General features: G+C 45.9%; 1 protein-coding gene across 10 annotated transcripts in view; it reads right to left on the reverse strand.

Annotated features, from left to right (window-relative positions):
• Positions 1 to 19,639, reverse strand: part of SUPT3H (SPT3 homolog, SAGA and STAGA complex component) — a 749,779-nt gene that overhangs the window by 207,646 nt on the left and 522,494 nt on the right. For 9 of the 10 annotated variants that reach the window (XR_011031323.1, XR_011031322.1, XM_068280159.1 and 6 more), the window contains 3 exons: positions 16,649 to 16,761; positions 13,630 to 13,737; positions 11,523 to 11,702 (listed from right to left, as the gene is read on the reverse strand). Coding sequence is in view for 8 of the 10 variants with exons in the window: in XM_068280159.1 (XP_068136260.1) it covers positions 11,523 to 11,702; positions 13,630 to 13,737; positions 16,649 to 16,761 (401 nt within the window). In the remaining 2 variants the exon portion in view is untranslated. The remainder of the gene's footprint in view (positions 1 to 11,522; positions 11,703 to 13,629; positions 13,738 to 16,648; positions 16,762 to 19,639) is intronic. The other variant, XM_068280162.1, reaches the window with a different exon arrangement.

A 19,639-nucleotide genomic window follows, 5' to 3' on the forward strand; every position in this document is an offset into this window, starting at 1 on the left:
TAGTTATGGTCAGAGAATGGTAGTGGATCATTAGTAAAGTCAGTGACAGAGCAGAGACGAGTGAATACAAGGTCAATCGTATGGCCATCATTGTGGGTTGAGGTAGAGGACCACTGAGACAAGCCATAGGAGGAAGTGAGTGATAGAAGTTTTTTGGAGACCGTGTTATTGGTGTCAATAGGAATGTTAAAATCACCCATGATGATGGTAGGCATGTCAGAGGATAGGAACTGGAGAAGCCAGGCAGAGAAATGATCCAAGAAAACAGAAGCAGGGCCTATGTTTATTAATGGCCTAGTAGATGCAGTAGAAAGCAATGTTGCTAATTTTGCAGAGGATACAAAATTGTGCAGACTCATCAACTCTCAGGGCCCTTTTTCCACCAGCGCGTTTGCGCTGGCTGAATCGCAAAGTCGCAAACCGCTAGCGATTTTACAATCGCTACGGTTTGCTTTTTAACATAGGAATCGCGGTAGGTCATTTCCACTACCGCGATTCGTTTTTTACAGCAACGCGAACGCGCGGCGGAGCGATATTTGCCGCGATTTTGCTATGCAGTGCATAGCATAGCAAAATCGCGGCCGCAAAAGTCGGGAAATCGCCGGCTTTGCGATTCAGCAATCGCTAGCGTTCAGCGTGAACGCTAGCGATTGCAAGTGGAAAAGGGCCCTCAGGAAGATAGGGACATATTGCAACAGAATCTGGATAGGATGGCTATATGGACACATACATGGCAGATGAAATTCAATGATGAAAAATGTAAAGTCATGCATTTTGGTCGTACCAATGGTCTAGCACCATACAAAATAAATGGGATACAGTTGGGGACATCAAACTTGGAGAAGGACTTAGGAGTACTCATTGACAACAAGTTAAATAATACTATTAAATGCCAAGCCGCTGCAGCTAAAGCTAACAAAATTTTGGGATGCATTAAAAGGGAAATACAAACTCGAGATGCTAGCATAATATTGCCCGTTTAACTCTCTAGTAAGGCCACATATGGAATATGGAATACAGTTCCGGGCACCACATTAAAGGAAGGATATTGCAGTTTTAGAGCAGGTGTAGAGGCCAGTGGTGTTGATCCAGGGATTTTATCCAATTGCCATCTGTAGTCGGGAAGGAATTTTTCCCTTTGGGGGCTAATTGGACCATGGCTTGTAAGGGTTTTTCGCCTTCCTCTGGATCAACAAGGATATGTGAGGGAGCAGGCTGGTGTTGTACTTTGTTCTCTGGTTGAACTCGATGGACGTATGTCTTTTTCTAACCCAAATAACTATGTAACGGGTGTTTCCTTATTCATAGAGCTCAACCTTGCTCTTGTTGTTTATAAAGTATCTATATTGATAGTAAGTTGATGTTTTTAAATTACCTGTAATGCATATTTCTCTCCATGCTGTACTTTAATTTCAGTAAGAGACTATGCGATAATTTTTTTGTTTTCTTGTAGTTATGACTATGTGTAGCTTATTTACCAGTCTCTCTCTGTACTGCGTGCTGTTTATTTGATACAATCCCAATAAAACTGAATTTGAAAGATAGTGTTCCTGTTCCTACACAGATATCATCGCATAGGTCTGCCGCATGGCCAGACTCCCGATCTGTCATCTTTCTAAATACTCCATAGTCACTCTCTTCATCCAGCGCTTGTGTAGGTAGCTGGGAGACCTCAGATAGAGGGAATGTGCTCGGAATCTACACAAGCAGCTCCAGCCTCCAGCCAGCCGTTCCTAACTGCCGGAATGACGGCCGTAAATCAGTTTAATTCCGCCTCTAGCGGCGCAGGAAGAATGCTGTCCCCGCAGAACGGTCCTGAAGGCCCCGGACGCTGCCAACAGAAATAATTAGCCAACAGTAACTCTCGCAGACGCGGACAAATATAGTCACAATTAATCTCCTACAAACTGTATAAAAGACGACTCCAAAGAGATGTAAAAATAACACGCTGCTCATGTTTGCCCTGCAATTTGCATAAACCACCACGTAAAAAGAAAAACGCTCTTGATTTTTGGGGGAATTTTTTTTTTTAACTTTCAGGCGGCAGAACTGGTCAGACCACCGGGACCCATCCCTGGACGGTCGGCTGTAATATGTCCTTTGATGACTGTTCCATGGGCTCCTGTATAATTTAAAAGACTAATTTGCAAACAGATTTTTCCTCTATTAAAACACCATTTTTCCTTTTACTCCCTTTTTTTTCTTTTTTTATGTTTTTGTCATGGAGCATTTTGGTTTGCTTCAACGTCCTTGGAAAAAAGCAACGCGATCCCTTTTAAAGAGATTCATTATTGAAAAATGAATAAAAAGGAAGGTTGTAGCTGAGTTTGGCGGCGGCGGCGGCGGTGGGGGTGATTGAGTTGAAGGTTATGGTTGCTGTGCGTTCTGATGTGCCACTCTGCAAATAAATTGTTCACACATGCCGTATATGTATCATTAACTTGTGAAGTTTCCAGTAACAGCTATTTTACGTGTGGACAGGCTGTACAGAGCGAGATTTGCAGCAGTGTTCCTCGCAGAGGGCGATGGAAGGGAAACGTTATCAATATTTTCTTAAAACGGAAAGCGAGAGTCCCTGAAGGTGTAGTATGCCACAAAAATATTAATAATCAGTAATTGGTCGAGATATTAGACTCACAAAGGGTTAAAGCTAAGGCAACCATTGGTAGGGCAGGTGGGGCAATCAGACCTGACCCCATTCGGGTTAAAGGACATCCAAGGTGAAAATAAACCGATGAGATAAACAATTGTATCTGTCCTCCTTCTCCTAAAAATGACTTTTTTAGATATTTTACGCAAGATATTTTTATAAGTTTTATCTTACATTGAAATCTACTAAGTTTTTACTTTTTCATTGACTCTGCGCAATGACACATTCACTGAAGTATGCCAGAGCTCAAATCTATAAACGATTGACTCTTTTTATCTTTTTCCTGCTCTCAGCAACATCTCCAAGATCCGCTCCTACCTGTCCCGACACCACTAAACTCCTCATGCACGCCCTTGTCATCTCCCGCCTAGACTACTGCAATTCTCTTTTGTCTGGCCTCCCCTCTAACCACATTGCCCTACTTCAATCGGTAATGAATGCGGCAGCCAGACTGATGCATTCTTCTCATCACAGCGACTCTACGACTCCGCTCTGTAAAGCCCTACACTGGCTCCTCATCACCTTTAGGATCAATTTCAAAATCCTGTGCTTGGCCTACAATTCAGTGCACAAGACCTGCCCGACCTACATCTCTGATCTGGTTCACAGGCACATACCAGCCCGCCCCCGCCGATCCTCCAATGACCTGCACCTAGTCGCACCACGCATAACTCAGTCACATGCACGATTGCAGGACTTCACTAGGGCTGCCCCCACTCTCTGGAACTTGCTCCCACCAGCCATCAGACTCGCCCCCACCTTTAATACCTTCAAACAAGCTCTCAAGACTCTTCATGCTTGCATACTCCTTTACTCCAGCACCATAATATGTTCTGTTAGATAACCTCTCAACAGATGCACCTATTGCCTCCACCCCCAGACTTTAGATTGTAAGCCTCCAGCAGGGCCCACCTCCCTAGTGTTTCCAGCTTGATTATGCAATCTTACTGTCAGTCAGCCCTCTTGCGGACTACAACAGTCTCTATTTTGACCTATGACACTGTACTGTTATCAAATCATTTATATATGATCTTGTTTTGTTGTGAGTTTCCTGTATGTACTACGTTGTATGTTACCCATTTATCTGTTGTGCAGCGCTGCGTAATATGTTGGCGCTTTATAAATACAATAAATAATAATAATAATCAGAAGCCATTTACTGACAGGAAAGTGTGTTATGACTGTAACTACTTATCAGTGAGGGTTATGCTATAGTCTGACCCAGTCCGACCTGGATAGAAACTGTCACTTGGATACCTGAGTAACTCTTGGCGTCAAGTCCTGGGGGAGGAGATTAGCGGGGATCACGCCTCCCCGCTGAATGTGAGATAAGTCTGCCAGCCCGTGAACGGAACGTTAGAAGTAAGAGAAAAAACATGTTATTTTGCTTTGTACAGCCCTGCGATCTACCGCAGCACTGTACTGGGGACAGCCCTGTCACTTGGCTGTCCCCTGGAGTGCTTTAGAAAACGATCCCTCTCTGATGCCTATGAGAGGCGACTGCTGTGATTGGCTATCGGGGGGAGGGAAGGGGGAGGAATAAATAATAAAGAAAACACGCATTTTTATTAAAAAACAAAACAAAACACCGCAGCAGCAATCAGATGCCACCAACAGAAAGCTCTGTTGGTGGCAACAAAAGGAGGAAATAATAATGGCAGTATTTGTATAGCGCCTTTCTCCTGTCGGACTCAAATCGCTTGCGAGGCAGCCACTAGAGTGCACTCAGTAGGCAGTAGCAGTGTTAACAGGGGTGAGCCTGGGGTGCCTGGCACCTGGGTGCAAGATTTTCTCTGGCGCCTATGGGAGTGGTTAAATTAACCGCGCCCCAGTAAATGCACATAATAAGAGACAGCTTTTCCCCAGTAAATGCACATAATAAGAGACAGCTTTTCCCCAGTAAATGCACATAATAAGAGACAGCTTTTCCCCAGTAAATGCACATAATAAGAGATCGCTTTTCACAAGTTAATGCACATATTAAGAGACCGCTTTTCACCAGTAAATGCACATAATAAGAGACCGCTTTTCACCAGTAAATGCACATAATAAGAAACCGCTTTTCACCAGTAAATGCACATAATAAGAAACCGCTTTTCACCAGTAAATGCACATAATAAGAGACCGCTTTTCCCCAGTAAATGCACATATTAAGAGACCACTTTTCACCAGTAAATGCACATAATAAGAGACCGCTTTTCACCAGTAAATGCACATAATAAGAGACCGCTTTTCACCAGTAAATGCACATAATAAGAGACCGCTTTTCCCCAGTAAATGCACATATTAAGAGACCACTTTTCACCAGCAAATGCACATATTAAGAGACCGCTTTTCACCAGTAAATGCACATAATAAGAGACCGCTTTTCACCAGTAAATTATTATTATTATTATTATTTAGTATTTATATAGCACCGACATATTACGCAGCGCTGTACAGTGTATATATATATATATATATTGTCACTAACTGTCCCTCAAAGGAGCTCACAATCTAATCCCTACCATTGCCATATGTCTATATTATGTAGTGTAAGTACTGTAGTCTAGGGCCAATTTTTTAGAGTAGCCAATTAACGTATCTGTATGTTTTTGGAATGTGGGAGAAAACCGGAGTGCCCGGAGGAAACCCACGCAGACACGGAGAGAACATACAAACTCTTTGCAGATAGTGCCCTGGCTGGGATTCGAACCAGGGACTCAGCGCTGCAAGGCGAGAGAGCTAACCACTACGCCACCGTGCTGCCCATAAAAAAGTAAATGCACATAATAAGAGACAGCTTTTCACCAGTAAATGCACATAATAAGAGACCGCTTTTCACCAGTAAATGCACATATTAAGAGACCACTTTTCACCAGTAAATGCACATAATAAGAGACCGTTTTTCACCAGTAAATGCACATAATAAGAGACCGCTTTTCACCAGTAAATGCACATAATAAGAAACCGCTTTTCTCCAGTAAATGCACATAATAAGAAACCGCTTTTCAACAGTAAATGCACATAATAAGAGACCGCTTTTCCCCAGTAAATGCACATATTAAGAGACCACTTTTCACCAGCAAATGCACATAATAAGAGACATCTTTTCACCAGTAAATGCACATAATGACAAACAGCCAGTGTCCCCAGTATATGTAGCCAGCCTGGACCCCCTTTAGGTAGTGAGTGACAGGGAGCCCCGTTTAGGTAGTGAGTGACAGGGAGCCTTTTAGGTAGTGAGCGACAGGGACCCCTTTAGGCAGTGAGCGACAGGGAGCCCCGTTTAGGTAGTGAGTGACAGGGAGCCCTTTAGGCAGTGAGCGACAGGGACCCCTTTAGGCAGTGAGCGACAGGGACCCCTTTAGGCAGTGAGCGACAGGGACCCCTTTAGGCAGTGAGCGACAGGGACCCCTTTAGGCAGTGACAGGGACCCCTTTAGGCAGTGAGTGACAGGGACCCCTTTAGGCAGTGACAGGGACCCCTTTAGGCAGTGAGTGACAGGGACCCCTTTAGGCAGTGAGTGACAGGGACCCCTTTAGGCAGTGAGTGACAGGGACCCCTTTAGGCAGTGACAGGGACCCCTTTAGGCAGTGAGCGACAGGGACCCCTTTAGGCAGTGAGCGACAGGGACCCCTTTAGGCAGTGAGCGACAGGGACCCCTTTAGGCAGTGAGCGACAGGGAGCCCTTTAGGCAGTGAGCGACAGGGAGCCCTTTAAACAGTGAGCGACAGGGAGCCCTTTAGACAGTGAGTGACAGGGAGCCCTTTAGACAGTGAGTGACAGGGAGCCCTTTAGGCAGTGACAGGGAGCCCTTTAGGCAGTGAGTGACAGGGACCCCTTTAGGCAGTGACAGGGACCCCTTTAGGCAGTGAGTGACAGGGAACCCTTTAGGCAGTGACAGGGACCCCTTTAGGCAGTGACAGGGACCCCTTTAGTCAGTGAGTGACAGGGACCCCTTTAGGCAGTGAGTGACAGGGACCCCTTTAGTCAGTGAGTGACAGGGACCCCTTTAGTCAGTGAGTGACAGGGACCCCTTTAGTCAGTGAGTGACAGGGACCCCTTTAGTCAGTGAGTGACAGGGACCCCTTTAGCTAGTGAGCGACAGGGACCCCTTTAGGTAGCGAGTGACAGGGACCCCTTTAGGCAGTGAGTGACAGGGAGCCCTTTAGCTAGCGAGTGACAGGGAGCCCTTTAGCTAACGAGTGACAGGAAGCCCTTAAGCTAGCGAGTGACAGGGAGCCCTTTAGCTAGTGAGTGACAGGGAACCCTTTAGCTAGTGAGTGACAGGGAGCCCTTTAGCTAGTGAGTGACAGGGAGCCCTTTAGCTAGTGAGTGAAAGGAAGCCCTTTAGCTAGCGAGTGACAGTGAGGGACCCCTTTAGGTAGCGAGTGACAGGGACCCCTTTAGGTAGCGAGTGACAAGGACCCCTTTAGGTAGCGAGTGACAGGGACCCCTTTAGGCAGTGAGTAACAGGGAGCCTCCCTCTAGCCGCCGCCACTCCCCCCTCACCTTGCATTGTTGTAGTCAGACCTCAGGATCAGCGGCGACCCGACCAGCAAGAGCGGGCGCCGCCGGACGCACCCGCTCTATATGGGGAAGTGATGTCACTTCCGCATATCAGTGCGGTGTGCTAGGTCCTAGCGCCCGCACTATTGGTCGCCGCCTGATCGAGGTCTGTCGCGGGGGCGGCGGCTAGAGGGAGGGAGCGGCGGCCAGAGAGGGTGAGCCGGGCGACGCCTGTCGAAGTCGCAATGCACCCACAGCACCCACCCAGGCTCGGCCCTGAGTGTTAAGGAGACTTCCCCAAGAAACTCCTTACTGAATAGGTGCTAGCTTACTGATCAGGCAGAGCTGAGATTTGAACCCAGGTCTCCTGTGTCAGAGGCAGAGCCCTTAACCTTTACACTATCCAGCCACTACTCATTTGTGTGCTAAATTGTATGACTCTGGAGCAAGCTGCTAAAGCTGCAGAGCACTGAATTGTAAAAAACAGCCTGGTCACTAGGGGGGTGTAAGCCTGTGGTCTTCAACTGGTTAAAGGATACATACCAGAGCCAAAAAGGATTTGGTAAAAAGTGAATCAGTACTAGTCAGGGGGGCATAATTAATCACCACGTCTCCCTTTCGGCAGGAGCGTTGATTGGAGACACGGGGGGAGCGAGCGCACTCCTGTCCTGTGACATCACTTGGCTCGGCTACAGGGGAGCAGAAGGAACATAATGCGCATGCGCGGCACAGTTTGTCTGGGTTTGAAGTCGCCCAGGAGAATGGGACTGACTGGAGGAGAATGAGTTGAAAGGTCAACTTTTAAGATATTCTGTTACAAAATGACTTGTATAGTGAGGATATTTTATACAGACTATATATACACAGTACTACAGCAGAGGAACCCTTTAATAAGTCAGGGCGTGTTTAGTAATATCACTGGTGGGCGGGATGTCTGGAAAGGCCTCAGGGCAGCTACTAATTTCAAGCCCCCTCCCCAACACACACTTCCTAGCATTGCGCTAGCCGAGGAGCTCAACAAATTCTATTGCAGGTTCGAGCACCTCCCCACCCACTCTGAGGACCTAGCAATCTCATCCTCACCCGGGAAGCCTCCTGCCACACCCCCCCAAGCTGCCACTGCCCTCCAAGCACCAGTAACTGTTTGGGAGGCTGACGTATTGCGGCACCTCCAGAAGCTCAACCCCAGGAAGTCTCCAGGCCCGGACGGCATATCTCCAGCCTGCCTGAAAACCTGCGCGAGCCAGCTAGCCCCGATCCTAACGTCAATCTTCAGCAAATCCCTGACAGTGTGCAAGGTCCCTTCCTGCTTCAAGAAAGCGAATATCATTCCGGTTCCCAAGAAGCCAGGTGTTACGGAACTAAACAATTTCAGACCGGTTGCCTTAACTCCAATCATCATGAAAACCTTTGAAAGGCTGGTTCTTCCCTATCTGAAGGAGCACACCGACACCAAAACGGATCCCCTGCAATTTGCATACAAGGCTAACCGGTCCGTGGAGGACACTATCAACATCAGTCTAGCACACATCATGGAACATCTGGATAAACCAAGCTCCTACGCCAGGATCCTGCTCCCAGACTTCAGCTCCGCTTTCAACACCATTTGTCCAACCATCCTGTATGAAAACCTGGCACGACTCGGTGTTGACCCTAATCTGCGCACCTGGATCAAGGATTTCCTGACCAACAGGTCGCAGTTAGTCAGGATCGGCGGCTGCTCTTCCAGTGCTAGAATCACCAACACTGGCGCCCCGCAAGGGTGCGTGCTGTCCCCGATTCTCTTCTCACTGTACACGAATAGCTGTACCTCATCCGCAGACTCTGTCAAGGTCATCAAGTTTGCAGATGACACCACCATAATTGGCCTCATAGATGAAAACGGTGAGCACGAATATCGTAAGGAGATTGAGCGGATCCTCAGGTGGTGTGAGGAAAACAATCTCGTATTAAACACAGCAAAAACCGTGGAACTAATTGTGGACTTCAGAAGGAACGCTCCGTCTCCCAGTCCAGTCTCCATTAATGGTACAGAGGTCTCCAGGGTACACAGCGCTCGGTTCCTCGGTACCACCATCACAGACAACCTGAAGTGGGAGGCGAACTCCTCCGTAATTCAAAAGAAAGCCCAGCAGAGGCTGTTCTTTCTCAGGCAGCTGAAGAAGTTCGGGATGTCGCAAGAGCTAATGATCAGCTTCTACTCTGCCACCATCGAGTCTATCCTTTGCTCCTCCATCATTGTCTGGTATTCCGGGGCAAATGCAAGGGACAAACACAAACTCCAAAGGGTAATCAGTGCTGCTGAGAAGATCATCGGGTCACCCCTGCCGCCCCTGGACATCCTGCAGTCATCTAGAATGAGGTCCAGGGCAAACAGGATCATTCAGGACCCCTCCCACCCTGGCAGTCGCTTCTTCGTCCCCCTCCCTCTAGGTCGCCGTTATAGGACCATTCTCACCAAAACCACGAGGCACAAAAACACCTTCTTTCCCCAAGCGGTTGCTCTACTTAATTCTACTTAATCATGCACTCTCCCAACTGATCTCCCTAATCTCTCCCAGCCACCCCCCTGCGGAATACGCGCACAGAACTGTCTCCAGCTGGCCACGCAGTACCACATGTCACCGTACAGTATGTCCACTTTGCATAAGATAGTCCTGCCAACCTGATCTTTGAACTGCTGCTGTCTGTTAAACTGACGTCTGGGTGTCTCTGTAGCTAAGAATTTGTACCATGTGTGTTTGCCAATTGCTGTCACTGTCTGTCAAACTGTGGTTATGTCTATGTAGCCATATATGTACCATGTTGATGTTGCTTTTTATGCCAATTGTTTTGATGCTTTTTATGCCAACTGCCGTGTGTTCACAAAAAATTCCGGGTGCGGCTCCGGCCGCACTTGGCGAATAAAGTTGATTCTGATTCTGATTCTGATTCTGATTCTGATAGAAGCTGGAGAGGACCACAATGTGGTCAGATAATGGCACTAGCATCATTTCCATTGTGGAGATAGGAGTATTTCTCTGCGTCAGCACATGTGCTTGCAATCATTGCTCTGTTTATTTCCATGACAAGATTGATGACCCCTGAATCTGCCAGGAAAGCACCCAGTGCCAGTAAGCTGCACCCACCCTTTCCACAAGAGGAAGAGTGGGCAGTACGAGGAACATCTGCCTCACCGTGGCCAGCATTAATCACCACCACTCAGAGGATGACCAGAAAACATCTGGCCCAGGGCTCACTGCAAACTGACCAATCATTACTGGCCACAGCAGGAAGTCATCCAAGGTTGGGAACCATCAAGACCTATTATTAACCTCAAACCTTCTCACTGCTGTTCCAATGAGGAGAAGTCAGGGTCAGACATTGAAAGAGAGGACACCCACACAGTAACCTAAATACATATATACATACACTACCTTCTAGATGGTAAGGTCCCAAAGGGCAGGGACCTCCTCCTAGTGTTACTTATTCTGCTGTAATTTATCATATGAACGTGTACCAGTATTGGTGAAGATATCTCAAAATACATATAAACTATGTATGTATTTGTACTTGTATTGCCAGATATCCTGATTGTACAGAGTTTAAATTTTGCATCTATCGTTTACATACATACATACACACAGGGCCGCCTTCAGGACATTACTGGGGGTACTGCTGTCTGGGGCCCGGCGAACAGTGCCACACATGGGCCCCAGCTGCAGTCTGTCTCTGACCTTCTGGCTGCCCATTAATGGGGTGAGAGGTGTCGGGAGGCTTATCTAGGAGTTACTTTACTCCGTGAATAAAGTAAACCTGAGACAAATGGGAGAAACTAATATTTACTTACTTGGGGCTCCTTCCAGTCCCCTGTAGTACAGTAGTTCCCTTGATACCCTTCTGGTTCAATCTGTTGAGCTCCTGTTAAGTCTGCACAATCCAGCTAGGTTGCGGGGCATTGCGCATGCATTGGCCTGCTCTGGGCGAGGCGCCATTGCTGGGAACGTTGTGCGCAAGTGCAGTTACAGTCTTAATGACCTGAACATTGGCAGAACGCTCCCCAGCCTTGGGAGTGCATGAAAAGCGGACGCACGGATGTTAGTGTGTTCAGGCCTTGAAAAATTGTAATTTGCCATGTGGGGGCAGAGAGGAGTGAGGGGGGCCCAGAAGGTTTGCCCAGTATGGGGCCCAAAAATTTCTGATGGCAGCCCTGCATACACCCACACCCACACATACATACACACAACAGGGTATTGTAATTTTTTAATTATAACCCAGAAAGTTGTTATGCCGGTCAGCTTGGCACAGGGTTTGCTGACCTAATATTTTCAGCATTAAATCAATTAATAACAGTACATTAACCAAAGATCTCAGATTCTATTGTGTGCTAGCATATACCTACCTTCTTTCTTTTCCTCTGCTTGGCCTTGGCTGATTCTGGCGTTTGGGCCCCATTGCCCAGGGGACCAGCCTGGTTTTTGCCCATGTGTGGAGTTCCAGTGGATGGTGGAGTGGGCGTGGCAGGGGGAGTGTTCTCCGGAGTCTCTGGGTTGCTTTTTATTGGCTGAGCCTGGAAGGGAGGCTGTCAGAACATGACATAGTATAATATTGTGCTTTATTAGATGATTAAGTGTGTATCCTTGGTGAAAATACATCATTTAAATATTTACGGAAAAGCCAAAACATTTTTTTTAAACATTTCTGTAAGCTTAAGGGTTGGCTCACACGGGCGCCTGCCCGGCTTTCTGTGGCGTCGCGTTTGGTGGCGTTGCGGCGGCGACGCGCTTGGGCTTTCAGTAGCCCTCCGCAGCTTTCTGATGTGGTCGGCGTTTTTCTTCCCCGTGGGAGAACATTACACGTGGCGGTCAACTGCCCCTGGACGCTACATGTAGCGTCCAAGGTCGCCTTGAACGCCAGGGAAAATCGGGACCCGAACGCCACGTTCGCATAAACGCCTGTAAAAGCATGGTACAAACGCTCCCATTCACTTGAATTAGAGCATTTAATGCCAACTCCCAAACGCCGGCGGTAAACGTGGAGCAGACGCCCTAAAGTGAACCAGAGATGAAGAACCCTCATGTATTTTACCATATTTAATAGTGGGAACATCAGAGAAAACACCTACCCTGCTCTCTGTTTCATTCTTCACTGCTCAGCCTGCTTGTTATCAGCCCTGATAAAATCCCCACTGATCATTCAGTCTGGCTTTGCTCAGGAATCATTATAGCTGAGTCATTATAGCAGAGCCAGAAGGGGGCAGGCTTAAGCTTGAAAAGACATCAGAGAAGACAGACTCAGCTATAATGATTCCTGAGCAAAGCCAGACTGATTGCTCAGTCCGGGATTTTATTTTTATTTGCATAATTCCCCATAAGTCAACACCCTAACTACTGATGTAAAATCTCAGGCTGCAGAGATTTTTTATTTTAAACAAGTAACGGTGCGTGCATACATACAAATATTGTCGCAAGCAGGGATCGAGATTCAATACCCTTGAATGACAGTTCAAAGTTGACTATAAAACAGGGTGTGAGGAGCTGCCCAATGTAGTTATCTCACATATATTATTGCTTCTTAACCCTATTGGGACCATCCACCTAACCCCCCTTAAGGACCAGGCGATTATGCTTTGGGGGGGATGCGCCGGTCAGGCAGCCCGATCCCTGGTAGGGCTAGCTGGGCATGGGGTCCATGTTGCAGCCAGGTGTCCCCCCTGTAGCCTGCAGCCTTTGCTCACCTCCCAGGCTCCAGCTATGAGCAGCTCTAGCCCCCTCCGCTCTGACCGGCATCCCCGCTCGTACTGCCGCTAAGTTCCGGGTCACGGCTTGATGATGTCATCAAGCCGGGACCCAATACTTACCTCAGAGCAAGCGGGGATGCCGGCCAGAGCGGAGGCGAGTGACGATTGCTGGGGGAACGTCAGGAAGGTGAGTGTATCCTGTTCTCCCCCCCCCCCTACCGCTGCAGCTCTAACAGTTATCACTACGATCCGCCGGCGATCGTAGTGATCATGTGATCAGGAGCCAATCGCGATGGCTCCTGATCACTGAGGCGAGATGTCAGCTGTCATATGACAGCTTAATCTACCCTCTCTGGTGCGCACGATCCCATTGGGAGTGGAAACGGCAGGTGGCGTAAATACTACGCTGCATCAGGGTTAAACAGCCACAAGTGTGGCATAGGATTTAATATGGGCGGTCCCCAAAAGGTTAAAAACAGCGTCCCCCCCCCCCCCCCACTGCTGTTAAAAGCTTTAATTTGCTCTCTGCTAATGTGTGTAATAAAATGATTACAACAGTCCTTATCTTCATTAAACTTTTCAGTAAAAAAAATAAGAGGTAAAATGGAAGTTTTTTGTTTTTTTTTTATTAATGATCCACATTGTTAGCATCCATTTGCTGAGTTCCCTTTAAACTGAATAGTGCTGGATTTCCTGCTCGCCTTTGTTTACATGTAAAATGCTAGTGTGGGTGTACATAAGGGCTAGACCATAAGCGCTGGTTCCTTACCTCTGCAGGGTTGCGGGTCTGCAGGTAGGCCGCAGACATGGCATGGGAGAATGGGTCGCTGGTCTTTGGAGACATGTCTTGCTTCACAAGCAGAGCCAGGTCCACCAACTGCAATCACGCATGGATATTATATTAAAGGTGGTAACTAAAGCATAGCGTTTTCCGCTGGAACACCCTACATGTTGGTATTCTGTTTGTTTTATAATCTTTTTATTGTGCTACATATAAAACAATGTATACATTTACAATAGATCCAATAAACATTTAGCCACCTTTTAGAATTAAGAAAGAACAATAACATAGCACATAAAGATAATCCTATCAGATTCAATGTTATAAATTGAACAGTTAAACGGTTAGCAGAGTACTTCTTGAGCCTGTAGCTTATAATTACGAGCTGTGCTATAGGAAGTAATCAAACAAAAATGACCTATAATCAGGGTCATCAAAGAACCATAAAGAAGGGAGGGCTCTGTGTGAGCATAAGGTTAGGCTACAGACAAATATCAGTAAAAATATTTTACTGTTGAAATAACCCATTGAACCATAGCAGAATATAGGTAATTTGCCGATATTCTACTTGCGGATGTTCCCGTTGCCCAAATTCTTGTGGTGCCCATTTAAAAAAAAAAAAAAAAAAAGGTCACTAGGAGGGTATAAACCTCTGGGGCTTAAGTGGTTAATGTTTTATTAAGTATTTAATAGTCCATTTGAACTGTGGCTGCACTTAGATCCCCCATTCCCTTTATTGCTCACATACAGTCAGATGCGAAAGTTTGGGCAACCTTGTTAATTGTCATGATTTTCCTGAATAAATCGCTGGTTGTTACGATAAAAAATGTCAGTTAACCTTCCTGGCGGTAAGCCCGAGCTGAGCTCGGGGTAAGCCGCCGGAAGGCACCGCTCAGGCCCCGCTGGGCCGATTTGCATAATTTTTTTTTTGCTGCACGCAGCTAGCACTTTGCTAGCTGCGTGCAGTGCCCGATCGCCGCCGCTACCCGCCGATCCGCCGCTATCCGTCGCGCCGCAGCCGCCCCCCCCCCCCAGACCCCGTGCGCTGCCTGGCCAATCAGTGCCAGGCAGCTCTATGGGGTGGATCGGAATCCCCTTTGACGTCACGACGTCGATGACGTCGGTGACGTCATCCCGCCCCGTCGCCATGGCGACGGGGGAAGCCCTCCGGGAGATCCCGTTCTTTGAACGGGATCTCCGGATCTCCGATCGCCGGCGGCGATCGGAGGGGCTGGGGGGATGCCGCTGAGCAGCGGCTATCATGTAGCGAGACTTTGTCTCGCTACATGAAAAAAAAAAAAAAAATTTTAAAAAAAAGATTTGCTGCCCCCTGGCGATTTTTTTGCAAACCGCCAGGAGGGTTAAATATATCATATAGGTCTAGGAGACACACACAGTGATATTTGAGAAGTAAAATGAAGTTTATTGGATTAACAGAAAGTGCGCAATAATTGTTTAAATACAATTAGGGAGGTGCATACATATGACACTGTTGTCATTTTATTGATTCCCAAACCTTTAGAACTAATTATTGGAACCCAAATTGGCTTGGTAAGCTCAGTGACCCCTGACCTACATACACAGGCTGACCTACATACACAGATGAATCCAATTATGAGAAAGAGTATTTAAGGGGGTCAATTGCAAGTTTCTCTCCTCTTTTAATTTTCTCTGAAGAGTAGCAACATGGGGGTCTCAAAAGAACTCTCAAATGACCTGAAGACAAAGACTGTTCACCACCATGGTTTAAGGGAAGGATACAGAAAGCTGTCTCTGAGATTTAAGCTCTTTCCACAGTAAGGAACATTTTGAGGAAATGAAAGACCACAGGCTCAGTTCAAGTTAAGGCTCGAAGTGGCAGACAAAGAAAAATCTCGGTTAGACAGAAGCGACGAATGGTGAGAACAGTCAGAGTCAACCCACAGACTAACACCAAAGACCTACAACATCATCTTGCTGCAGATGGAGTCACTGTGCTTTGTTCAACCATTTGGCGCACTTTACACAAGGAGATGCTGTATGCGAGAGTGATGCAGAGGAAGCCTTTTCTCCGCCCACAGCACAAACAGAGCCACCTAAGGTATGCTAAAGCACATTTGGACAAGCCAGCTTTGTTTTGGAATAAGGTGCCGTGGCCTGATGAAACTAAAATTTAGTTATTTGGGCATAACAAGGGGTGTTATTATGCATTTAGGAAAAACAACACAGCATTCCAAGAAAAACACCTGCTACCTACCTATTCCACTCAATATCAGCAGATTCTGGACACCAATGTCCAGGAATCAGTGACAAAGCTGAAGCTGCACCGGGGCTGGATCTTTCAACAAGACAATAACCCTAAACACTGCTCAAAATCCACTAAGGCATTCATGCAGAGGAACAAGTACAACATTCTGGAATGGCCATCTCAGTCCCCAGACCTGAATATAATTGAACATCTGTGGTGTGAGTTAAAGAGAGCTGTCCATGCTCGGAAGCCATCAAACCTGAATGAACTAGAGATGTTTTGTAAAGAGACCTGGCCTTCAGCTAGAATACAGACTCTCATTGGTACCTACAGGAAGCGTTTAGAGGCTGTAATTTCTGCAAAAGGAGGCTCTCTTAAATATTGATGATTTCATTTCTTTTTTGTGGCGACCAAATTTATGCACCTGCCTAATTTTGTTTAAACAATTATTGCACACTTTCTGTAAATCCAATAAACTTCATTTCAGTTCTCAAATATCACTGCGAGTGTCTCCTATATAATATATATATTTTTTATCATAACAACCAACGATTTATACAAGAAAATCATGACGATTAGTATGGTTACCCAAACTTTCGCATCCCACTGTACCACCTGCATGCAAGGCCCCATACATGCAGCAGTTATGGAGAGTATAGATTTGTCAATCTACTATGGTTAACCATTTGGAGCCAAGGATCCTAACATACAAACTCCGTGCAGATAGTGTCCTGGGTGTATACTATGTATATGTAACACCTTACAGTGTCTGACACTTACTTGAGCTACTGTCTCATAAGCCAGATAGGCCAGGATCTCCATGGCGACAGCATTGGGTTTGATCTCCATGCTGCTGCAGTCCAGCCAGTCTCTGAATTTAGAGGCCTTTTTAGCTGTTGGTTTAAATGAAACACAGATTGTAAAAACGCTCACAATAAGCATGGTAAAAGTGCAATGACTAACACAAACAGTGTAATTTGCGTTCTTAAGAAGGTATTTGCGGCAACTCAGCTTTAAAGAGGAACTCCAGTGAAAATAATGTAGTATTTGTAGTGCTTCATTTTAAAAATAATTATGTATAAATGATTTAGTCAGTGTTTGCCCATTGTAAAATATTTAAAATCCCTGATTTATATTCAGGTGACATTTTTACTGTTGGCAGGTGATGTAGCTGCTGCTTGCTGTCTTGTCAGTTGGAAACAGCTGTAAACAGCTATTTCCCACAATGTAACAGGGTTCACAGATAGGAAACTGCCAGAAGTACCTCGGTACTCAGAGTTTCTTGTGGGAGGGGTTTCACCACAATATCAGTCATACAGCGCCCCCTGATGGTCTGTTTGTGAAAAGGAATAGACTTCTCATGTAAAAGGGAGTATCAGCTACTGATTGGGATAAAGTTCAATTCTTTGTCGGAGTTTCTCTTTAAAGGACTTCCGATGCGAAGTCACAATTCTATCTTTTACTCACCTGGGGCTTCTTTTAGCCCCTTACAGCCATCTGAGTCCCTCGCCCCAGCCTCAGTCCTCCGCATTGCCCCACTGGCTGGCCGTGAAGATTGTGACCCTGCCGGCGGGTCAGGTCTTCCGCGCCTGTGTGGGCATCCAAGCCCGCGCATCCATATCATCTGGTGCGTACTGCCGTAGGGGTTCAGGAGACATTGTGGGCACAGTAGGAGTCCGGGAGGCTGGAAGATGCCCCAGGTAAGTTAGTCTTTTTTTTTTTTTTTTTTTACTTAGGTGTTCATTTAAGTTGAATTACTTAAATAAATGGACTTTTGCATGATATTCTACATTTTCGAGTTTCACCTGTATGTATTTACATAGCACTGACATGTTCTGCAGCACTTTACAGAGTACATAGTCATGTCACTAACTGTCCTAAGAGGAGCTCATAATTTAATTCTACCACAGTCTAATGTCCTACCATATTATTATTATGTATTTATGCACTGACATTTTCTGAAGTGCTTTACAGAGTAAGGGCCAGTGCACACCAAAAAAGCGTTAGCGTAATCGCAAACCCTCAGTCAGTGAAGTGATTTTTCCAGAGCGATTCTTGGCATGTGCCTAGCGATTTTCTAATCATGCCTAGCGATTTTTGGAGCATTTTGGTGTAGTGTTTTTTTTATTTTTGTTACAGTAGAGCTGGAACTGAACAGCTTCTGTAACAAAAACGCTTGGGAAATCGCTCTTCAAAACGATTTTCCACTTTCCTACACTTAACATTGAGGCTGAATCACCTCAGAAATCAGCAAAAATGCTGCAGGACCCGTATTTGCGTTTGGGAAAAAAGCTCCCCACTCTGGTGTGATCCATCCCATTCAAATACATTAGACAAGCACTTTTCAAAGTGCTGGCGTTTTCAAAAGCGCTCAGAAGCGTTCTTGGTGTGCACCAACCCTGAGAGGAGCTCACACTCTTAATCACTACACCAGTATCCCTGCCATATAATTTAGCATTTATACAGCACTGACAACTTCTGCAGCACTTTACAGAGTACATAGTCATGTCACTGACTGTCCTCATATATTCATATATTTTTATTTTCAGTTATATAGCTTCTTTTTTTATTATTATTTTGCATCATACTGTCACAGTTGCAGTTTTAAAACAACACTCTGCCATTAAAACCTGTTTGTGCCAAGTTGTGTGCATGTCATCAGGTCAAATCACCAGGGTACGTAAACTTTGATCAAAATTATTTTAGTTGTTTGTGTAGGGATTAGGATTTACAAAGAGTAAACACAGTTATTTGACAATAAATGGCTTCAGCCAACCACTAACCATGAGTGAAAGAAAAGATTTTGTGTTAATCCCATTCTATGGAAAATGGTTAAGAAATCATAAATTCTGCCAGAGTATATACATTTATAAGCACAACTGTATGATGGCTTCAAGCAACTGAACCCTAATATAAGTACACGCCTAGCACAAAAGTGGTGCGTATTTATTTTTCTTAATATAAATGGAAACAATACAAAGATGATAAATGTAGCCTTCCAAACAAACTCATATCTGTGCTAATAATGTTTTATTTAAAGAATAAAAAATTAAAACTCGCTTTTCACCTTCTATTCAATAGGGGCATGTTTGCCCCAGCTAAAACGCCGCTATCCCGCGGCAGAACGGGGGGTCTTTACCCCCCAAATCCCCTCCGTGGTATCCAGGGAGCCCTTCCTCCTTGAGGCAGGGCTAACGGCCGCAGCCTCTCAGCGCGTCTATCAGCGCGTATCTCCACCTCTGCCCGCCCCTCTCAGTCTTCCTTCACTCCGCCGCTGATAGACGCGCTGAGAGGCAGGGCTGCGGCCATTAGCCCTACCTCCAGGAGCAGCAAAATCTACGACCAAGTTGGCCGTAGATTTTGCAGGGGGGATTTGGGGAATAAAGACCCCTCATTCAGCTGCAGGATAGCGGCGTTTTAGCTGGGGCAAACATGCCCCTGTTGAATATAAGCTAAAAAGCAAGTTTTAATCTCGCTTCAGAGTCTCTTTAAAGTTCGCTGTACTACACATTCATATCATTATATCATAAGTTTGTTTTCACTTCAGATTCCCTTTAAAGAGAAAGGACTTAAAAAAAATAAAAAAAAAAAAATAGACACAGCTAAGTCATTGACAGAATGTGTTAAATTAAAGGGGTTATTTCGCGAAAAAAGTAGGCAGTTAAAAAATGTGACAGATGACAGGTTTTGGGCCAGTCCATCTTTTTATGGGGGATTCTCAGGGCTTTCTTTGTTTTCAACAGCATTTCCTGAACAGCAGTTTAACTGCCA

This window comes from Hyperolius riggenbachi, chromosome 4 (assembly GCF_040937935.1).
Source record: "Hyperolius riggenbachi isolate aHypRig1 chromosome 4, aHypRig1.pri, whole genome shotgun sequence".
NCBI lineage: Eukaryota > Metazoa > Chordata > Amphibia > Anura > Hyperoliidae > Hyperolius > Hyperolius riggenbachi.